The following is a 24,249-nucleotide window of genomic DNA, read 5'->3' on the forward strand; positions in this document are numbered from 1 at the left end:
CTGTAATCCCAGCTACTCGGGAGGCTAAGGCAAGAGAATCGCTTGAACCCGGGAGGCAGAGGTTGCGGTGAGCCAAGATCGTGCCATTGCACTCTAGCCTGGGCAACAAGACCGAAACTCTGTCTCAAGAAAAAAAAAAAAAACTGAGGCTCAAAGGAGTCTAGCCTGAAGCCCACTGGAGCCTCTAACACAGGTCTGATGCCTGGGTTTTGCCCCCAGACATTCTGATTTAATTGGTTTGCACTGGCTTCCTGGCATCAGGACTTTTAAAAGCTCACAGGTGATTATAATATGAAACGAAGTTCAAGAAACTTTATACTAGCAGAACAGACTGATTTAAATAAATCAAGTATAGTTATTTAGCCAATTCAAGACTTTCTATCACCTTCCTGGCCTTTACACTTTAGTTTACCTCCTATATTCCACCTACATACTCTTTTGAAAAGATTCTGCTAAGTCCAGATATCCAAAAAGAAAAAAAGAACAAGAGAAAGAAGAAAAAATAGAAGCCTGGATAATCTCCCAAGATATTCCATGTTGACTAATAAAAATCAGCCCTACCCACACACACACAAATGTAAACATTCATCTTATTGTGCTGGTAGAATTTGCTAGCAATTAAGTGAAGCCCAATGACACTGTAATAATATATAAAACCACTTATTTCTATTCATAAATTTTAAACAATGACATGGAATTGCAGTTTCCATATGGGCATTTTATCCTGTCCTTGCTCTAAGATAAATCTTAACTTGCCTTACATTTTCTCCCAAAGTGCAGTGTGAATTGTAGACAGAGAATCATAGGGCCATGCTGAAGAGAGTCAAGGGGACTGGGGGTGCCATGCAGGTGGGGACGGTTAATAGGAGTCAAGCACACTGGGTGGTGGAGCGGAACTGCTATTGAAGAGTCCTTTAATGACCTTGGAATGGTTTAAAACTAAGTGGGAATATTCTAGCAGTAAACTGCTCAAGACTGCCATGCTTCTCCTGAGTTTACAGATATTAATAATAGAGTCTGGCAATGAATAGACTGCAAACCAGATCCATGATTCAAAACCAAAAATCCACAAGGGGATGAGAATTTTCTAAAGCATGATGCCTGAAATGGTTTCCCAGAGGAAAGCGAGGAATTCTACACTACAGAGTGACTTCACATCCTTTCCCCCACAAGCCTCCCCACAGCTCTTCCCCAGTAACCCCTAGAGAAATGGAGACCAGGAGGCCAGGTCTCCTATGGACAGTGGTGAGAGTTCATTTTCCATTTTGCAAACTAATTTTGTTCGTGTCAGTTGCAATGCTCTGCCAAGTGGTGGATGGGAATTTCTAAATCAAAAACTACTAACCTCAAACTACAACCAGCCTGCGTCGAACTTCAGAAACCACCACCAGACCAGAATGTATGGTAATAATACCATAACTATTTGTAAAATACTGCCAGATTTGTCACGTTTAGAAAATTCATAGCACATTTTTGGCACATAATCTATTCTGAATAATGGTGATAAAGATGTATATATATAAATGTATGTTTTTAACGTCCCTATTTATTTTATTGATGCATGACAGTAAGTTAGCTAAATCTCTATCATCCATCTGTATGGCGCAGGTACAGATTTGATCCCTGCAAAGCCAATTGTTTAAGCCTTTTTATCCAATTATGCTGAAAACCTTCAAAATTTATATAAAAACACTGCAGACTTTTTCACTGTCATGGGGTGTGTGTGTGTGTGTGTGTGTGTGTACATGTATGTGTTTTACCCACTCCAGCTGAGACACCTTATTTCATTGGAAAAAAATCCTGGAACGTTTTAAGATTTATGGAGTCAAAAGCCTCTCTGACAACTTGTGAGAGTTGTTTCGCTACTTGCATTGCTTCAATGTGAACTAATAACCCAGGGGAAGCTCAAACCTTCACTGGAATTTAAAGCTGGAGGCCTTCACCTCCAGGCCCCAGTATCTGAAAGAGTTGCTAGGAACCTTGATAGGAGATTAGGACCAGGACAGGGCTGGGAAATGATAAGGAAATCCATTGTGAGGTGGCTAGAGAGCAAACTCCTAGCTCAAGAACTGGCAGTGGGGGGAAAGCCAGGTGAAGGCAAGTTTCTGAAAAGATGCCAATGGTGGGGAGTGAAAAGAAGGTGGGGTTATTCAGCAAGAGCTGAATCTTTCTCAGTAAGTTAAGTAGGGGCTGCTCTTATGGAAACCCAGCTATCTTTCCCCATATTTATACCTAGGCTGGTAAACACAGCCTGTGCCGATCATAGGGCAACCCTGTTGGCTCCATGCAACTTTATTCTGCCCAGTGTCAGCCAGGCCTTGCTGCACTGCTTGCTGCACATAGGATCCTAGAGTTCTGGCCCTAATAGGTCACGTTGACACATCCCAGATTAGTGGACACCCAGTCTCCACTTGACAGAGAATTTCTAACTGTGTTCCACTGGGTCCCTGAAATGCTCAGCGTCTCTTTTATTGACCACCAGATGATTCCCAGGCTCCATTAAGTCGTGTCCAAATATTATCTGGTTTGTTCGGCCCCTAATTCAATTCTCCTTCCCCCTCACCACTGTGCCACTTTCATCATGGATTCACTGAGTATTTCCATTTAGCAGTTAAGCAGCCCTTTTGTAGCTGATGCCATGCTAGTGAGCATCCTCAATTGATGCAACCCGGTGTGGGAAAAAGAACAGAGTTTCAAGCCTGGTTCTATGCTGACTCAACCACTTTCTAGCTGTGTGACGTTGAGCAAATGATTTAACCTTGCTGAGCCTCATTTTGCCCATGTTCAAAATGGGACTAATAAATGGACGGAAGTTTGAGGAGGAAAGAGATCATACGTGTAAACAGCAGTTAACACTTGTGTCACCTTCCTCGCACTGCCGTGCTCTTCTAACTTCCCTCCCCCGCACCTCTGCTGGTTCTCTCTTTGTTTCATCTTTGCCTCAGAGAAGGAGGTAAACCTATACCTCCCCAAGGCAAACCACTTCAATTCTACCCTCTGTCCCTACCCTGCCCTTTCTCCTATCTTTCAACTCTCCCTTTTCACTAGCTTCTTATCCTAAGACCACAAATATGCTCAAGTTTCTTTCATCCTAAAAAGAAAAACCTTTCCTCAACCTTCTCCACAGTCATGTTTTTCGAAGTATCTCATCATTGAAAGCTCATTTGATCACTTTGCCCGAGATAGCCTGGAACTCTACAAAGAGATGGTAAGAAGTGCATGTGTAATCTTGGGGGTGAGGCCAGTAGGGTACCCAAGGTGGCCCCTTTTATTCTGGCAGAACCCAACACTCTGCCAAGGCATGATACTAATATTCAGAAGACTTTCAGTATCATTTTATCCCTTGTCAAATGTTGAAAAACTCTCAAAAATTCTAACTTAGATCCCAAACGCTATTGTCCAACTTAAATTCCAGGGGCCTTTTGTTTCATTCACCAGTCGTTGTTGGTTGTGTTTGTTTGTTTGTTTTTATTTGAGACGGAGTTTCGCTTTTATTGCCCAGGCTGGAGTGCAATGGCGCAGTCTTGGCTCACTGCAAACTCCGCCTCTGGGCTCAAGCTATTCTCCCGTCTCAGCCTCCTGAGTAGCTGGAGCTGGGACTACAGGCATGCGCCACCACGCCCAGCTAATTTTGCATTTTTAGTAGAGTCGGGGTTTCTCCGTGTTGGTCAGGCTGGTCTCGAACTCCCGACCTCAAGTGATCTCAGCCTCCCAAAGTGCTGGGATTACAGATGTGAGCCACCGCATTTGGCCTCATTCACCATATTAATAAAAACATTTTTTACATACACCATTCAATTCACCCTTGTGTTTAGAACTCTGGACGCATAATCCTAATTCTTTGTAATTATCGTCTGATTTCTCTTTCACTTGTAGAGTGAACCAAGAGCTGGATAATGTACTATAAAAATACCTTGGTAAAGGGAAGGTAGTCCTTCACATTTGTTAAACTTACAGTCCTCTTATTGAAAAGCTGTATTCCTAATGGAGATGAAGGCTTCAATTCTGGGATCTTTTGGGTATTCATTTACGGCCAATCTTCTCCTGTCTTTTCAGCTTTCTCTGCCATTACCATGGCACATAAACTCTTAACTAGAGACAAACTGTTCGACTTCTTGTTTGGCAGACATGACTTTGTGGCTTCCCACTTGCACACACTGCACACCGAATATCACCGTACCTCCTCTCTGCCTGTCAACACACTCTCCATCATTAAGGGCCAGGTCAAGTCCCATATCTCTCATGAAGTCGGCTGTAACTGTTCACACCAGAAAATATGCCCTTTCTCCTCTGAACTTCTTTGGTGAATCTAGCTGAGCCATCCAGCCATGCAGCCTTGTAACAGCCCCTTTTTATCTTGTTGGCCTGTTTCACGATTTTACGTAGTGTGTGCATGTTTTGTCTCCCAATTAGCCTGCAAGGTTCTGCTGGACAGAGATCCCATCTTCCTCCCACACTCTGCTGTTCCTAACTTAGCCCTTGACAAGGTTGGCACTTCATGTGGCCCTGCTACTCGTCCCTCCCCAAGTAGCATCCCCACTCTACTGGAATTTCGCCTTGTTTCTAACACCGAAAAATAGAAATAGTGCAAATTGATATAATGAAAAAGCACTGGGGGTTTCCAGTAAAGCCATTAGAATGGATTGTGCTGAACTCGGGGATAAATGCCTTGGAACAGGCCAGTTAGACCCAAGTTATGAAGAAAAGAAATGGAGCAGGGGGTCTAGGAGAGCAGGGCTCATGCCTGTCTTTGCTCGCCATCATTTCTCCCCGAACTACTGTAGTGCCTGGTCCATGTAGGCATGCAGTTAATGTCCATTGAATAAGTGAATGCCCAAATGCTGAAAGAAAAAGCAAATGGCATGTGGAGGGACCAGCTCGTGCAAAAGGAGCCAGCACATTATGCTTGAGAAGCAGCAGACTTATTTTCCTGGGTGGAACCAAGAAATTACCTGCAAAATGATGGAGAGGAAGAAGAAAAGAAAAATAATGAATGGCATCGAAGTGATTGCCAGGAGTTTCTTTTCAGCAGTGAGTTACAAACACTGTATTGTTCATTCATTTATTCCACAATTGAGCATCTACTATGTGCCAATGCCCTATGCTAAGACCTGGAGATTCTATAGTGAGCAAAACACAGTCTCTGCCTTGAAGGATCCTGCAGCCTTTTCATCATGAACTCTAGTAAGTGGTGGCACATACTTATGGCCCTGGTTATTGTGATTCTAACAGTATTTAGTACAAGAGAACCATGTATCCAGCCTCAGTCATAAATGGCTCCAGCAGAGAATAGAGACCTTGGTTAAAATAAGCTCCAATATAAACTACGTCATAATAACAGATGATTTGAAGGCAGCAAGAAAGACTTAAAATTTAAAGAAGATCTTTCTGCCTGGAAGGCTGCCTGAAATTTTAGAATGGCCAAATGAGTAACTGTGGAACAGCCCGAGTTTATTTATGGGCCATGCAGAAGCCCAAGCTTGCCATCCAAGACCCTTGGCTTTGGGTCTAAATGATGGGTTAAGAGGAAAAAAAAAAATTAAAAGTAAGATGTTCACACTGAATTTTTTTTTCTGGTCATCTAGATTAACTTGCTCTCTGACATGTTCCTAGAGCCGTGGCTGGAATAGATTTTATTAGAAACCAAAAACAGAAATAATTTTTTTTTTAATTTAGAGACAAATCTCTGAGGGTCAGATGACACAAAGCAAATTAATTGTAGAGCAGATGTGGAAATGGATGAGACCTTGGAGCAGTACTTCCAACAATCGAGTAGACATTGGTTGGTTTATTTCTGACATCTTATGAATTCTAAGATCACTGCCTGTGACTAGAAGATTTGGCTTTCATTTTTCATTTATCTCATTTTCTTTCTTTTTCTCTTCTCTTTATTTCTTTTTCTCCAGGATGATGGCCTCCCAGAAAATGAACATCAGCTGTCAGTAGCTGGAAAGATAAAGAAGCATTTCAACACAGGCCCCAAGCCGAATAGCACAGCAGCTGGAGTTTCTGTCATAGCAGTAAGCATCTGAAATATCCACCTATAACTTTTTTAAAGCAACCCACCTAAGAGACAGGCATTACTCAGGAGATTCTCCAGTCAGAGACAGCAGAATGGGTCATTTCTTTAGACAGCTCAGCCACTTAATGCACTAGAGGAGGTATGGGACTTATATATATTATGTGTTTCTGCAGATCACTTCCCTGGGCGTCACATCATTATCCAGCACCTCCAGGGTGTCTCGCAGTATATATTAATTTTATGATTTATTTATTTAAAACCGAAAACCTCCCCCATGCTGGACTCTGTGCCAATGCAAACTTCTTGGCTCTAAGAAAAAGAGTTCATAGTGTCCTTTTGCTACGACCTAGAAAGGAAAGGCAAGCTGAGAGAGACGACATTGCAGGGAGAGCTTGGAACACTATAGATCTTGATACTAGACCTAAATTAAAGTCAAAGCATAGCAGAAAGCTACGCAGTGAGATTTTCAGTGAAATTGAATTACTGTGAACACCCAACGAAGTCACGATGTCTTGCTCCTTAGAAATTTCTGTTCTTAAAGCTGAAAGTCTTTTAACATTTACTATTTTACTGATGCGGCTGCACAAGGCCTTTCTTTTCTGTTCTATACATGCAGACATACACTACATGCAATTTGATCGCAGCTCTAGGCAAAGATTAAATTGGGCCGAGGAATAATGAAACCTCATACTTCCTGGTGTCATATTCTAGAGTAAATATATTCAAGTTCCAATTACTTGAGTTTTTAATAATTTCCTCTTTTTTTCAGAGTATGTAAATTTTAATAGCATATTCAATCTGAAAATCACTTGAGCTGTTTTTCTTCTCCAAACAAAGAATTTAAGACACTAGGATGTGGACTTTTTCAAAAGTATTTATGCTATGAAACAGCACCTCTCACTCATGAGCAGTACTGAATATTTAACCACTTCTCTGGGTGTTTTTAGTTTCTTTCTTTTTTTTCTTTTTTGGTTGCGCGAGAGCTCTAAAAAAAACTGAAGATTAAACAAGTGATCTGTTTGATACCACCAATCCCAGATCTTGGTTACTAAATACTTGATATGAGGTTCCAGAATTTGCAAATGGTACGAATGCATGCGTACATACCCTCATACTGTTTGCATTTCATGTTTCTCGATTGAACCCTTTCAACAGTGATTTACATGCGTGTGAGCAACTGGCACATGTGTAAAGTGAAAGGGAATGCCTACTCTTCCAGATGTTCCTCAGTGCCGCTGAAGTTTTAAAATTTCAAGTTGTTCTTGCCCTCTATCTTTAATTCATTCTAAGAAAATTCAATGTAGAAGTAAATTAGCCTCTACATCTTCCATAGATGGTCAGTGTTCTTTGTTCTGAGCTGATACTCAGTCAGTAAGTTTTGAAAGCAACAATCTCATAGTGATTCTCTACTAAACCAGACATTCTATACTCTGTTTCCATTGTTCGTTCAAGATATATGTCTATTCCAAACATTTGATTCCACAGTTTTCTTTTGGAATGGACTGCCAGCACGCTTGTCCATGAAAGGGACTGTTTTTCTCCTGCTAAGGGCTTACAGCTGCTAGAGAGAGTGCCTTTTCCACCTCTGTCATTTTGCTTTTGTTTTCTTTTTTTTTCCTGGTCTTTTATTTTAATCAGTCTTTGGTTAAGTTTGCCTTGGTTGCTCAATATTGGTTTGTTCACAGTATTCTAGGAATCTTACAATGACTAAGGGCAGGAACGTCAGGGCAATTTTCCAATTGACAAACAACACATATTTGAGGGGAAATCCTATTTTAATCAAAGTTGGATAAATTCTGAAGCGTTATCCGTATGAATTCATTAAAACCTCATCTAGGTGGATCTCAAAACACTCATTAGTATTTGAAGATCAAAGATCCACTATTTTTTTTTCCTAAATGTCATGATTGGACCACTTTGAATGCAATTTTGAATGCAAGTTTCTCAATTCATCACTAACACGGTTTCCATGGAAACTGCACAAACTGGTAATATACTTACAAATTGTAAAGTGGGCTGTGTAATGCTGAGTTATGCATTGGTTGCATGCTTGTTTAATCTTTACCGCTGCAGAGGTTATTTTTCTTTTTAAATAATTATCAACTTAATTCAGATTCAAAATTATTGGCTGGTTTCAGAAAACTATATCTTAAAAAATGCTTGTCAGATCTATAGCACAATTCATATGTTAACTATCAGCATTAATATTTCAAGCATAAAAGAGAATATCAATGTAGATTTCAGAGATTGTTTTAAGAGAAACTGGTCTACCATACTATGTACATTTAGGTACCTTCCCCAGAATGCTTTTCCCTCATAAATATCTCTACCTTCTAGAAGAACCCGGCCAAGGTCATTAGCCACAGTGTAGGGCTGGGAATTAGAAACTGGCTATTTTGGCCACCTTCATTGTGTTACTTTCAGAATAGCACTGGATACATCCAATTATATTGCATAACCATTTTTTCATTCTTAAAATGCAAAGGCTGACTATCAGGGGACTATCACAAGAAAAAGAAACCCTGGCATTAAATAATATTCCAAAGTATGACTGCCAAGAAAGATTATTCTGCTATGAAGCAAAATAAGTGGGAGGTAGAAGAAAAATTTTTTATAAATGGCATATTCTATAAAGACTATTTGATAATTCAATAATTTAATATAATGATTAATTTGCTCACATTATTAAAAGTTCAGGAATTGACATAATACAGTGATGACTTCTATTTGATAGATTTACAAAAACTGATTTCAGCATAAATTTCATTCAAACAGCATTTTCCGGGGTATATACACTGTCCCCAGAGGCTATAAAATAATGTATTTTAAACCGCCTTTACCATGGGACTAATTTTTTAGAATGACATACACCCTTTAGAATTTTTAAAAAATTATTATTTAGGATGTAGTGTTAGTTTGTGGTTGGGTGGCGGTTGGGGAATCAACAATTAAATAACTAATTTTTAACTAGTACTTCTCACTCCTTAGTTAGAAACCTAACTACCTGCTGGAGATCACCAATGCTCATAAGAGAATCTGTGACACTTTTTCTTTCTTAGAATGACAAAAGAAAAAAGAAAAAAGCATACTGTCATAACCGGCAGCCTCTCTCACAGGTGTAATTTATGATATGAACATAGCTTAACATGTACTCATGTTCTGAACTGTAGTGTTTTTTGTTCATGTTGTCATTTTTTTCTTCGGCTTCACACTCCCTACATTATTAAGACCAAAGAAAGGACAAATGATAACTTTATATTAAGGTTGCAAGAGGGCCTCGAGTTGGCTAGGACAGTAATTACCAGCTGGAGGTTCACAGGGATCACACACCCTCCTGAAGGAGGAAAGGTGCTCTGAATTAGGTCAAGCCATGGTATTAGGTGGAAGCCATTGCATTCCTTAGAACTGCAGCATTCTGTGATTCTGTGCCTCTCAGAGACGCCATTGTCCCTCTGCTGCCTTTCTCAGTAGTTGGGGGATTTAAAAAAAAGAGAGAGAGAGAAAGGGAAACAAAAGGTTATTAAAATGCAATTTATAGACATAAAATGAATTAGAGATGACATTTTAACAGTGAACTTTTTGAGAGCTGAGGGAAGAGAGAGAGGCATTATTAGATTTGCTCAGCTTGATGAAGAACCGATGACTAAGATGTCAGTTCCAATTTATTTTTCCTCATTTAACACTGTTTATTATTTTAACCAATAATTTTCCTAATGCTTTAAAGTTCTTCTTTTGCATTTTGCTCATGCAAATAGAGCATTTCAGTCTAATTGAACAAATCCATACTAATCAGCGTACATATAATTGTGACACTGGGAAGCTTAGTTCTAAAATGAGACCTGTTATATGACACTTTGCCTGTAGATGGCAATAGAAAGCTAATTACTAAGTAGCTGTCTTTGTGGCCAGGCATACACCTTCATCTTCCTGAGAGCAAGTATACTTCGATTTTTTTCTCAATAAAACGAAACACACATTTTTAAAAAGATTAAAACTTCACATTACATTTTATGAACACTTGGATAGCCTAGTTTATAATCAGAACACCAAATCCTCCAAGCAGTTTTTAGTTTAAATGCCTGGTGCCCTGGCATGTTTTTGAAATGCCTTTGTGAATTTAGAAGTAGAAACTGTCATCAGCATCACACCAGTAACGCACTTGAAAGAGCACATAAGCCCCTCTGAAGAAAGGTGTCCAAGTCGCAGCCTCTCGTGGGCAGAATGGGGAAGCGGGCACACAGCATGATTAGTGTTCTTCAGGTTTGGGGAATTGAATCTTTTATTCCCAGGTAGCCAAAAGCTAACATCTTATTCCAGGAAGAACAACTTTGAGAACTTCTCCTGTCTTCTATTTATCGTACTTTGTGTTAATCATAAGCACTTAACTGTTCATACGCATTTTTAATATACAGTGAAAACTATTTTTTGTTTTATTTCACTTTCCATATTTTGATAGAGAAAATTTATTGACTGTTTTATACTCTATCTTCTTAGTTTAGAAATGTAATTAAGATTCACCTTTAATTAGATCATATACCTTTTATAAAAAGGAAAAGATTCACCTTTAAGAGTAGCTCTTTTGAAGATTAACTCCGAAATTTAAATTGCTGTAATTGATGAGGTTTCAAAACCTGATTCTTTTCCTCTTTCATTTCATAGTTATGAAGCCCTCAGATTTAAGTCTTATGCGCTAATACTCTATGGGGTCCAATCTGCTTTCTCTTAAGTGGCTAATGCTCATTTCAGTACTTTATTGAATTGTGAAGCATTTTCTAGTCTATGGCATATGAAGAGGTGTTTATATCTTTTGAAATTGAGAGGACATGATTAAAATGGTCATTCAAAAACTTAGTTGAAGAACTAGATCTATTTGAGCAAATTGGCCTCCAAAATAGTCATGAGGTGTCATTTCCTGCCTTTTTGTTTTCAGTGTGCAGACTTAGGATATTAGCTAGTTACCCTGCAGAAGAGGCATCGTAACTATATATACATATAGAATCAATGAAGAACAGCTTGGTCTGGAGTCTTAATTCTTTAGCACAATGTTGATCCACTGAGTTGCCCCATTTCTCTCTGCTCAGCTGGACCACGGGTTTACCATCAAGAGATCAGGGTCTTTGGACTACTACCAGCAACCAGGAATGTATTGGATAAGGTATGAGATGGTGCAGCTCAACAGTCAGTGTTTCCATGGCAACGTGCTGGCAGTCTCCATTAACCAGTTCCTTCGGTGGATAAACATGCTTTTGATTTGTTATCCAGTCCATATGCTGCTTTATCAGTTTCATTTTAATCTTGATTGAGATGCCACACCCCCTCATTCCTTTTTTTCACCCATTATTCACACTGACATTTGCCAGCTTTCTTTCCATTGCACATGCTCAGTATCAATTTTCCTTATGGTTAAAAGGACAGTATATTTAGTGCTAATGCCAAAGCATTTTCCTGATGTTGCTAATTAAAACAATGATTTCCAGTGCTCTTCTGTCCCTTAACAAATGGAAGAACAATAGCACGCTAGTGTGTGTTCTATAGAAGTATATACTGTCATTTTAAAGTCATCAAGCCCAACCTTGACCTGATTAGATGGATAACAATGCATTTACACCTTAGTAGTAGAAGCACCTCAAAGTACAATGGGCTATAGAATGCATTGTGTGTGTTGGTAAGCTTGTGTTTTCAAATTCTCCACCTTTTTGTTTTGTTTTTGTTTTATTGTTCCCTCTTCCCCCTGGAAATCCCTCTATGTATTAGCTATTGCATGAATTTATTTTTCAATATTTTGTAACTGTCAGATTATTTAGCCGGCTTATCTGCTCAAGCAAAAGGGATTATGGGAGGTATCGATTTTTTTAAAACTGGGTTAAGAATTCTATCCAGTCGTTTTCTATTCCAGTCAACTGCCCTGGCATTTCCTTTAAGGGGCATTGTTTGTGTCTCTTTAAGTTATCCACAAGCAGGATGGTTTTTGATGGTTTGAGAAATGAACTCTGAGAAATTCTAGGGAGCTTGTTTTCTCCACCTTAATGTTTCTGAAATGATCTCCAGGTAACACTCCACGACTTAGTGTTTGATAAAAAAAAAAAAAATTCCACTGGTTTTGGCATTTGTTTTCTCCAAACTATGGAGCCTATCTGTAGTAAGACAGTAGCTGCCTGATGTTGTTTCATGGTTAGACTGCAAAGTTTTACAAAAAATTAAAATATATATGTATGTGTGTATATATGCATATATAAAGTATATATATTATACATAATCTATATGTGTGTATATATATATTTTTAATATATATATATATGATTTTAGCCCCAATTGTTACTCCTGGTTATTCTTCTATAATCAGACACTCAAAACATAGTACATAAGAAAGCAGAAAGGGGCCTACCTTGACAAATGATTCAGATATACTAAAATCATGATCATTTCCAAATCTGTTTAAAGCAAGAAAACACCCGAAGCTCAATAAAATTTTCTAAGGTCATTTTGACATAGAAGGCGATTTGTGTCTTCTCCATTTATAATGCACGTAGGAGTTGCACATTCATTTATTTAATTTACCTACATAATTGGCCTTATAGATGTAGAAAGAACTTAATTTTTTACTTTATTTTGGAGGGAAGAGGGTGAGTTAGTCATAACGTGCCTTTGTGCAGACCCTTCTCTTTTGACTTTGTAACACAGAAGAGGATTCATCCATCTTTGACTTTTGCCTGAAAGAATATATACTTCCAGAAGAGTGCACCTGTCAGGAATGCACATCTCTATAAATTTTCAAAAACTGAGCATGCCCCTGTAGGCAACACCCAGATCAGGCACAGAACATTCCTAGCACCCCAGGGGCTCCCTTCCAGGAAGGGTCATTTCACCTCAAGGGTAAACACTGACCCTAGAGTCTAGCCACATTAATTAGCTTTGGCTGGTTTTGTACTTTATATAAATCGAATCACACCATGCTCCATCCTTTTTAAATTATATGTCTCCTAATGTCAGGAATATTAACCAGATATCTATGTGTAAAGTTAATATACAATTAAAAATAGGCATCAAGTATGTCTAATTATAGTTGTGCATATTTGTATTATAAAAATTACACATATAAAGTCATCTAATTTCAAAAACCTCTGGAAAATTAAATTACTAAATTTGTAGGATTAAGGATGGGAACTAAACCCCAAGAAAACACAATAATTAATAAACATAGCCAACTATAAAAAGGCCATTTAACTAAAATCTTAGTGATGGTTCCCATCAGCAGACAAAATGACACATCCCTGAATAATGGGCAGGAGCAGATGGGAAATAATCTCTTTTTTCTTGCACACATAAACTGCTCTGTTTTCCAGCTGGGGCAGTAACAACAATGTTTATAGTTAGTGCTGTACTGAACAGCGCACCCAGTATGTAAAGCTAAATTGGAGAAATGATGTTAAAAACTCATCGGCATATATGCTTAATTAGGGAGTTTTATAATGCCATTTAGCCCCAGAACATACACGCTCTCCTTACTGATTGCAAGTGCTTGCCTTTTATCTCCGCAGAAGTGGGAGCATTTGTCTAACCATGGTGGCAGCCAACTTTCTAACATAAACAACCATTACAGGCGAGCATCCCTGCTCCCAATTGTTGTGTTTAAAGCGCTCATGGCTGTTTTTACTGCTGTAAGCCGAACACTTGGGAGTCACGCTTGCTTTTTGTAAAGCAGATCACATGAGGGCACAGGCTGGGAAAACCATCTCATCAGGGTGCCCAGAATTGGTCTGTCCCTCTTAACTGGCTTTTGGGTGATTATAGACAAATAGTGGGGATTTGTTTTCCCCTTTCTCTCCATTCTCCAGCCTCACACCAGAGAGCTGCTTCCAAGGGAGCAGCATCCTTCACTTGACCCATGCATCCAGGAGACTTTGCTCCTGTCACCCAGAGTCCAGGGAGGACGCTGCCCCAGGAATGAGCTCACTGGGCTATTCCACACTCTCCTGACCTAAGAAGCCACCATTTCCCCCTGCTGCAAGCCACTGGAGAACATTTGCATCCCGTTACATTTTCTCCCTCCTGGAAATGCGTCCTTATTCAAAGGGGACGTGGTCACACACATTTCTACCTTCCCAAGTGAAGCTGTCACCATGGCAAGTGCTATGCCCTATAACACAGGGAGAAGAATCCTGCACCTTCAGCACACAGAACAGGGCAACAGCCAGAACCGGGTAACCCAATTAAATAAAACAAATATCAAAACGAGACATAAGCGAAACATGAGAAATAAGATAAAATGGGGAGGTGAGCTAGGACAAAAGGGTGGTTGAGTTCTCAGGCAAGACGTGACTAAAATGTGCATATTGGATTCGAGCACCGTCCCGAAACAGTGAGTAATGAGGCAGAGCGGTGGCGGCCGCGCACCGTCTTTGCAAGGCTATTAAAAGCTGTCATGCTCGGTTGTTAAAAGGAATGGGGTCAGTTAAATGCACCTTGCTCCACGCAGGTTGAAGAAAACTGTTCCCCTGGAAGCCAGGGAGGAACCTCCGTGTGGTGTGAGGAGGGATGTAGGGCCGGCCTCGGCCCGAAGCAGCCAAATGTACACAGCAAGTTGCAATGCACTGCAGGTTGCTCGGTGGCCAGTTGACCTGGCCTTGCTCTGCAGAGTGAGAACGCCATCCCCGCGGACAGCCAGAGCGTGGTTGGCAGCCAGGGCAGATGTTTCACCCACTACAGAGTCTCCCTCTGTAACACAGAGTTTGGGGGATTCAGTTTAACACATCGAAAAGTCATAGATTTAAACTTCAAAACCACTCAAACTGTGATTAGAGAGAAGTCTTAGGAAAGTAGTGAGGATTGGTCTTGCAGTTGTACCTTGATACCCAAGCATGAGCTATTAGGCCATAGGCTCAAAAGATGAGTGATACCTATGCCTGTTGCGGCGTGAAGGTCACCAAGGGTCATTGGAAAGAACATGGGAATGGCGAAACATCTGCGTTACATTTCCCAACTCAAACGGGTTGCTCACTGAGGTTTTATTTTCTTTTGTTTTGTTTTCAGGGGCCCCTTAAGAGAGGATTCCAATGACATATAAGTCTTTTTAAAATTTAGCTTACTTAGTATTAAAAATGAGAAAATGTCATGACATTCCAAGTCTTAATCATTGAGTGTAAAGTGAAGAGAGATTTTTAACATTTTCCTAAGATTCCTGATGATTCTAGATTGACTGAAAATTATGTAGTATCATATTTATTCTGCCCTTGCCTCAGAATCTCTTTCCCTCATTTTGACTTACAAGTAAACATCTATGCTCTTTTCTACATATTCATTCCTGCCATACTTTGTGAATGCTCCTTAGTGAGGTTCATTGAGAGGATAGAGGCTTTATGAGGTATAACTGCACAGGAAATCATACATAAAGAACTTAATTATAAGTATCGACACACCTTTTATTAAGAAAGGGTGTAAGTATTCATAGGCTGAAATAAACAATTCTCAAATATATGTCAGACACATGGCACTTTTAGAAATTAAACAGTCTTGGAGGCTGGGCACAGTGGCTCACACCTGTAATCCCAACACTTTGGGAGGCCGAGTTGGGTGGATCACCTAAGGTCAGGAGTTCAAGACTAGCCTGGCCAACATGGTGAAACCCCGTCTCTACTAAAAATACAAAAAATTAGCTGGGCATGGTGGTGGGCGCCTGTAATCTCAGCAACTCAGGAGGCTGAGGCAGGAGAATCATTTGGGCCCGGGAGGCGGAGATGCAATGAGCCGAGATCACACCACTGCACTCCAGCCTGGGCAGCAAAAGTGAAACTCCATCTCAAAAAAAAGTCATGGAGATTGAGATTCAATTAACTTAATTAAAGATTGGCAGCCCAGTGTACTGGGAGAGAGAGTGTGGCTTTGGAGTCAAGAAGCCCTGGGTTTGGATCTAGTCCACCCCATTTCCTGCAGAGTGACCTTGGGCGAGTTACATTCTCTGTCTGATTTTCAATTTCCACACCTACGAAAAGGAGAAGAGTGTTACCCACCTTCCAAATTTGTGGCGAGGATTAAATTAGCTGCTTGTGCAAAAGTGCTTTCACACACCCCAGCCCAAAGAAGAAACTAAAAAAAAAACAAATTGCTTTCTATTTCCCTCACTTCCAAGAGCAAATCATCCACTCCACAGATTTTCCTGAGAAAACTGATCTCTCTCCAGAGAGAGGCATTTGTTACTAAAGTAGAATCATGAACTGTTTTAATGCTCTGATTAGGGTAAACTGCTCAGTAATGTATATGTTATATTTCTTTTGAGCATTTGCGGCATTATGTTTTACCTGAAGTAGCTATAGCCAAAAATTCTGATGAAGTTTCAAATGTGATCGTCTAGGATAGGGATTGGCAAACTATGGCCAATGGGCCAAATCTAGCCCACTTCCTTTTTTTGTAAACAAAGTTTTATTGGAACACAATCACACACATTCATTTACAAACTGTCTATGGCTGCCTTTGCCCTACAGCAGCAGAGTTGAGTAGTTGAGTCAGAGAACCATGTGGCTTGCACAACTGAAAATATTAACTATCTGGCCCTCTCCGGAAAAGTTTTCCAACATCCTTTGTAGGGGGAAAATATGTCTAAATTAAAAGGCACCATCTGTACAAATGCAAATTCCACAAGAACAGGATTAGGGCTTGTTAAAAACTATATCTCCACTGCCTAGTAGAAGAGGCCTTCAATAAATATTTGTTAAGTTAACAAATAAATGATTGAACTCTCCAAAGAAGGGACCATTTTTTCACTGATTTTTTCAGGATAGACATGTTTTTGAAGAATTCGGGATACATCAAAGTTTGGGCAATCAGATCACATATGAGATGCTCTAGAATAACATCCCACTTTTAGCAATCCAGGACTAAGCTTTTTGGCAAGGTTAAAATGGTTTCTGCAATTAAAGGAACTGCCCCTGACTTACTTGCTTTGTAGGCACGAAATTTTCATAGATTTTCTTAAGGCGGACTGTGCTTTTGGTTGCTGTTTAGTTTACTGATATGATGGAGAACAAACATGGCAATTCTGCTGAGGTTGGGCTCCTATAAGAAAATCAGGGGCTTTCAGGCAGAGGAAGCACACAAATTTTGTCCTGAGCTCAACCACCACCAGTTGGCTGTAATTTTAACTGTCTGATGGGAGGCCATCAGAAACCCACTGCAGAGCTAGGCCAATTTAAGACTCTATTAAGAACCAGGTCAGCAGGAGAAGCCTATGTTGAAGATTAGTAGTGCAGAAGCATAAGGTCAGCTCTCCCAGGAAAATGGGGAATAATATTTAAGATAGTTATGCCAAGAAAGTAAGCAGCTTGGGAGGCTACTCAGTTGCATCCCAAGAAGGCCTCCTTTTGCCATTTTAATGGTCATCTTTAAGAAAAGCCATGCCATGTCTTCAGATACTGTTTCATTTCTGGCAAGACCTCAAAAGGATATGAAAGCAAAACAAAACAGAACTGCAATAAGCATGAGAGTAAGCCCAATAAAATGAGGAGGGTGGATATTTCAATCGATTTGTCAGTTTAGTTTTACTAGCAAGCAAAACATTTCCAAACTGACAAGCAAATCGTAATGTAGTCCCCACAGAGTGAGGGTAAGCAAAAGAAAGGGTTCCTGAGATTAATGTCCCAGCAGCTGCATCCCCAGTTCAGTCTCCTAGGTAGTATGAATAATGGATGGGCTAAAAGGCAAAATGCACAATAATGTTCTTTTATTAATGAAATGAAGACTATATGTGATGGCTAGCAATAAATTAAGAAAAGCAAAAAAGGAAAAGCAGTCAACGTTTGCCTCTGAAAAATGCAGTTACTTAAATCCAATAATTACTGCCATGACAGAAAACATTGCCTCACAATGAAAATGAGTACATCTCTTGTGAATCCTGCAAGTATTGCAGAACAGAAATATGTTTGGTTCATAGACCGTAAGGGCTATTGTTTGCTAAGAGAAAAACAGAACCCATTAAGTAGATTGATGGTGATATTAAGCATGTTCATAGAATTTCATAGGTGAAAGTTTCCCTAGGGATCATGCACAGTAAGCCCCCTTCAGTCTATGGACCTGGAAATTGGGGCTCGATGTGGTTAGAAAACATGTCCAAGGTCACATAATTAGCCGAACTAGGACAAAAAGCTAATTCTCCTGACTTCCACCTACTGCTGCTTCCAAGGGGATTAAACTTAAGCTACCAGACAAGACAGGCATTAGAGACGTGGGGTGCCTCAGACTGGCAAAATCTAAGCTAATGCTTCAGTTCATGTTCTTGATTATTCCTGACCTTCCTCCTCTATGCTATGTTTTTCCTTTAACGTTACAGACATACCAGATGGGTAGTTCATATGTCTTTATACTGATTTTCCCAATTTAATGTCAGAACAAAGGATTTAAACTATCTGAGCACATGTAGAGGATACTGTCATTTCATTGTGACAGAAGAGGCCACTGGCCAAATTCAGTAGACGTATCCTTTATGGGAACAAATCTGATAATAGGCAAGCGCTGTCTTTTATTTATGTATGCCTGGTGTTACGGCAGGCACCAACATGATGGGGATGGATTTCGCTAAGATTTTCAGCTACCACATGTGCAGCCACCTGAGTTGCCGAGGTAGCTGGCATTATTTTACCATTCCTCTGCTTTCACACTTGATCTAGCATCTGCTAAGGGCTTTGTGATAAGCCAGGGCTTACAGTTTGTGGTAGGACCATGCAGTGTTTCTTCTGGGTAGGACGGGTTTATATTAGTCCATTTCTCTATACCATTTTATTTAATCAACCATGTGTTCTCTCTTTACCAGCTTCCCCCAGGCCATCATTACTCAGCTCTCACCCAGTACACAGCATGGCAGTCGCTATCGTGCACATATGTGAAGTAACTAGGTTAGAGCTGCATCCTTGGTTACCACTGGTCAACTCCAAAATCTCAAGAGATTTCTTGCTTACCTCTAACCTGTGATAATTAGCACCAAAATGTGATAATGCACTCTTCAGAGTCTCTTAGGATCTCTTAATGAAGTGGTAACTTACTAAGGAAACACGTGGGAATTCTGCAAGCCTATTCGTGTAGGTTCCAACAAAGCTACAAACTGTGAACAAAATAACTAATAAAATAATAAATCTGTTAGGAACTCTTAAGTGTTCATGGAGCCTCAAGCCTATATCTGAGGACATACTTAATTTACAAAAATAGGCGTTTCGAAGAGAACCTATTTGCTTGATGTCTGGGGATTCTTTTGTGATTGATAAAGAGTAAAGCTAGCCACACACACACACACACACACACACACACAAAATCAAGTTGACTCTTGAGGACTCCCCTGCCTAAAAAAATAGTAAAGCTGCCTTTTAGAAATGGTTGAAAGGGCTCAGACTCTGAAGTTGTGATGCAGCATTTCAGAGGAACAAATTATGTTTCAAATGCTTTTTTTTTTTTCAGGGGTGGGGAACAAATTTTCAATTGGATTACATGTTTTATGACTATACCTTGTAAAAATTATATATTAGCCTACAGTGCTATTTCCTTGGTAACTTCATCTGTCCCAGACTGCATATATGGGCTACAAAATTCAATTGGAAAAGAAGAACTGCATATATTTTAGAGTCAAGTTAATTTTGTAGCCACAAACTCCTAAACATCCTACATGACAGTGTTTAGTATGATAAGAAATTAGACCACAATAAATGCTTGTAGGATGAGTGAATTCATAAGAGAATTTTGACTTTATCTGACATAAGAATTTGGTCATATTTGAAACATAAGTTATGGTCTTAAATATTGACTCAATACTTTTTACTTTTTTGTGTTAGAGTTGCTTTGAATTCTATTTTTTGCTATTGTTATTATTCAGAAAGTATATAGTCCCCTAAAATAATGCTGTATTAATTAAGAAATATTTAATACACACTTAATATGTGTACCACAGTCTACTAATCATCTGGAAAATGCAAAGAAGTTTCAAATTCTACCATAGAGTAGTTGGCAAGGTATTTGGGGAATATGCAAAGAAAAAAATAATAGAAGGTCAGTGTGCAATTAATTCCCAAAAGTTTGGTCAAAACAATTCTTGCCTAAGGAGTTTAGAAAGAAAAAATATGGTACAGGTGATAAAATTTGATCAAGTCTTCAAGAATAAATAAATTGGCCAGGCACAGTGGCTCACACCTGTAATCCCAGCAGTTTGGGAGGCCGAGGCAGGTGGATCACCTGAGATCAGGAGTTCGAGACCAGCCAGGCCAACATGGTGAAACCCTGTCTCTACTGAAAATACAAAAATTAGCCGGGTGTGGTGGTGGGTGCCTGTAATCCCAGCTACTTGGGAGGCTGAGGCAAGAGAATCACTTGAACCCGGGAGGCGGCAGTTGCAGTGAGCCAAGATTGTGCCACTGCACTCCAGCCTGGGCAACAAGAGTAAGACTCCGAAAAAATAAAAATAAATAAATAAATAAATAAATTTGAGTGGGCAGAGAGAGAAAGAGAGGTAATTTCATGTTGGTGAGTACCTTGAACCAAGAGGTAGATGTGAGAATTATTAAAGTACATTCAGAGATATATCAGTTTGGACTGTTTTTATGGCAAGTGAAGAAAACCAAAACCAAACTGGCTTAAGCAAGAAGGGAAATGTATTCTTTTACATAACCTGAAAGTTTCACAGGTTGAGTCTGAGTTCAGTGATGGATGGATCAAGCACTCAGTTAGTGCTTGGTTTCTTGACATCCTTCAACCCTGCCTCCCTGTGTTGGCTTTAGTGTTGGACTTCACATGGTACCCAGGATGGGAGAAGCAGCTCCAGGCCTACCAGTCTCTCATCATAAATGTGAAGTTCCAGCAAAAGTCTTACCATGTCCTGTTGACGGGGTCGGGTGCCCATCTTGGGCCATTCATGGGTATTGGGGAATGCAGTAAACTCAGGCTTACTCCTGAGTCACAAGCCCACCCCAACCCTACTCCTAGAGATAGGAGTAGGGTCAACTTCATCAGAATCATGGAATGTGGGAGTGAGGAGGTATCCAAAGGGAAATTAAGGTTTAGTTAACCATAGGCAGAGTAAACAGACGCTGCGCTTGAAAATCAAGTGTCCACTAAAGGAAGACAATGAGTCTACTGATGCCATAGGATCATTTTGAGTAATAATAGGTACTACACCCTGGAAGTTTTTATTGGAAGCACATTGCAAAGGCTGGGACAAGGAATTGGGCTTTATGAGGAGCTGTAAATAAATTGGACCTTGTAGAAATTGACCTGACAGCTGTGTGCAGAATGGACCGGAAGGTGGGTGCTCCAGAGAGAAGCAGATCACCTCTATTGTACTTTCTCATGTTTCAAAAGCCACAAAGTTTTTGGAGAGAAACAGATCACCTCCATTATACTTTCCCATCTTTCAAATGCCACAAAGTTCGTAGAATATCTACCGTGTGCTATGAACTGTGGAAAACACAGAGACAATATCCAAGGCTTGACCTTGGTCCTCCAAAGAGTCTACAAAGTGGTAGGGAAAACAGTTAATTAGGGTCAATTATGGTGCAGGCAGGATGAACAACGATAACGGTACTAGATTGTCATGGAAACAGAGAAGGAAGAAGTTCCTAAAATACTTTCTCTAAGTAGAGTGGGCAGGGGCCCAGAAGAAGAGACATGTAGGCAGAGACACCCTCTGGAACATCTCTGAGAGCAAGTCAGTTGGGAATCCTCAATGCTGGTTTGAGAATATTATGAGGATCTGAGGGGTGGAAAACTGCACCTCTGTCATCAGACTCAGGTCTCCTTAGGAGTTTATGAGCATCAAAATTCAGAATGTGTACACGGGATTGTGTACATGGTGGATCCTATCTGCTTCTACAAAGAGAAGTTTCTCTGATCATCAATGTGGAGAAGCCACTGTCTTTTGGTCTTTGATACTACCTGTGGCCAATGTCTTTCCCTAGCTCATGCTGGCTGGGAACAGAGAAGGGATGAGCTGCTGGGAGTGCAGGGACTTTAATTTACCATTTCAATAAACTTCAGAGTAAATGGGAAGAAACTGCTTGGGCTTTGCACAGGAGTAGACTGAGTTCTGTTCCTAGTTAGCAATGCACATGGGCAAGTCTCTCCACATGCCTAGGCCTCAGTTTCCCTGCCTGTAAAGACAGAGCATTGGACAAAAATGCTTTGTAAACCCTCATTCAACTTTAAGAGTCTGCAAATCCAATAGAGACAACCTTGAACCACTTATTCCATGACATATGCCCATGACCGTGATATATTTCCAAGAATACGTGTCATGAGGATCCTGGGGATCCATGCACCTGAAAGCTCAGGAGCATTGGTGCATGAGGCCTTATCTACAAAGGTGAACATTTAGAAAGCTGCTGATTAGGGCAATCTATAGGACTGGCCAGAACTGACTATTTCAACAGCGACAGGGGAAGGGCTTTCTAGGCAGGACAAGTAAGGAAGAGAATATAATTGTTCTTACGAGGATTTGCAGAAATGAAGGTGAAAATGAGGGTGAGGGGACCATCCAAGCATGGGCTCAATATTAAGTGCCACCAGCTTCTGCATAAACTGAATTACAGTATTTGTGGAGAATGGTGTATTTCAGTGGCTGCAGCCAAGAGTGTGACGTATTGAGTGGATAATGGGGAAATGAAGTAAATATCAAGAAGGTGCCAGTGAAACTGAAGGAAGGAGGGAAAGTACTGAGTTAAATTCTAATGTGAGCTTTGTGCAAATTGCTTTTCTATGACCTGCAGTTACTTGATTTTAAAACAGTGTCTTACATCAAATTGTAAAGAAAAGAACACCTTACATTTCTGGGAGTCTTGGCTGTTTAGAAAGCATTTGCACATCCATTTCTACCTGCAGCAACTCTGTGAGAGTGGAAAGGTGCTCCTTATTTAAAAGATGAGAAACCTGGGTGAATGGTCGGCAATGGACAGAGTGGGATGCAAAATCCCTGACCACAAACCTGATGTGCTTTTCTTCCCCACATCTGACTGCCTCTGTTCACAAGTCAGAATTCATTCCAATGCCAATGACTTTTTTCTTTCTCAAGGAGGTAGAAATAGAAAGATTTTTTATGACCAAGAGGTGTTTATATTACTCTTGGATTAACTACAAAATGCTTTTTATGTAAGACAGACTAAATAGACGTCTGTTTTTTACAAACATTCAACTCTACACAAACAGAACATTTCAGTTTGCTTTGAAAGCAAAATACCATGTGTTGTAACTTTACAATGTTTTAAATAAAGTTAGGAATTTGGGTTTATGATACTGAAAATATCATAAAATCAATAGGTGTAATGCTAAGAACTATATGAGGGTCCTTAAAAATTCAGCAAGAATCAAAGGTAGACGTTTCAACAGACCGGTTACTGAATCATTGTATTAACAATCTAGTGAGACAAGAAGTGAATTATTGAAGTTTATCTTCCTCATTGGTTTGTAACACTGTTCATTCAGTGTGTGGATAGTTTCTGAAGTAGAGCAGTTCAGCCTAACGAAGCCATTTACTGTACTGGTTCTACACACTGCCTCTCTTTATCTCTTTATTACTTCATTTTGGAACTTTGATTGGCCTATTTTAGATCTAAGATTGCCCTAATGCTATACTGCAGTTGTATGAGGGGCTTAGTTTTCACTTTGTTCTCAGAACCAGGCTGGCTATAAATTTATCTCTGTTCTTTGAAGGAGCTAACAGTAAATTTTCAAGAGGAAAAATGGTGGTATATATCCCTGTAGAGGAAAAGTAATCTCTTAAAAGCAGAATAACCTCTAGGCTACATCCTTTTAAAGAGGAATTTTCAAACAAGAATGCCTTCAACTTTTATATGTGTTCTATATTTTTCTTCAGACCTCATACCTACTCTTCTGCTTTCTGTGTGAGATTTCTCTATAATGACCCCTGTTTTTCCCCCACACCCATTAAATCTGTGATGAAGTCATGCAGTTCCCCATTCTGATGTCATGATAACATCCAGAGCTACAGGCAGATAACACATCCGGGGAATCATCGGAGGTCTCCTCAGGAAATTGGGGCATAGAGACTGGGAGTTGGAATACCTACGAAACTGAATCTCAGTTTCATAAATTACCAAATACTATGATGAAAATGAACTTTGTAAAGTGAAATCCGTGGGAAGGTTTCCACTTGGTTTAATTGCATTCAAAGCAGTGTTCAATTTCAGGCATTGGTTTCATCAAAATTAAACCAATCCTTCCCAGAAATTCAGCCACACTCCCTCATC

The 24,249-nt window shown here is 39.9% G+C and overlaps 1 protein-coding gene across 7 annotated transcripts in view; it reads left to right on the forward strand.

The window, feature by feature from the left end:
- DCLK1 (doublecortin like kinase 1) overlaps positions 1 to 24,249 on the forward strand; it is a 347,267-nt gene that overhangs the window by 316,768 nt on the left and 6,250 nt on the right. For 4 of the 7 annotated variants that reach the window (XM_030818531.1, XM_030818532.1, XM_030818528.1 and 1 more), the window contains one exon: positions 5,907 to 6,020. In XM_030818531.1, the coding sequence (XP_030674391.1) occupies positions 5,907 to 6,020 (114 nt within the window). Of the gene's footprint in view, positions 1 to 5,906; positions 6,021 to 11,103; positions 11,178 to 24,249 lie in introns of all 7 variants that reach the window. The other 3 variants (XM_030818533.1, XM_030818529.1, XM_012502056.2) reach the window with 1 other exon arrangement.

The sequence above is a fragment of the Nomascus leucogenys genome, chromosome 9 (assembly GCF_006542625.1).
Source record: "Nomascus leucogenys isolate Asia chromosome 9, Asia_NLE_v1, whole genome shotgun sequence".
Taxonomy (NCBI): Eukaryota; Metazoa; Chordata; class Mammalia; order Primates; family Hylobatidae; genus Nomascus; species Nomascus leucogenys.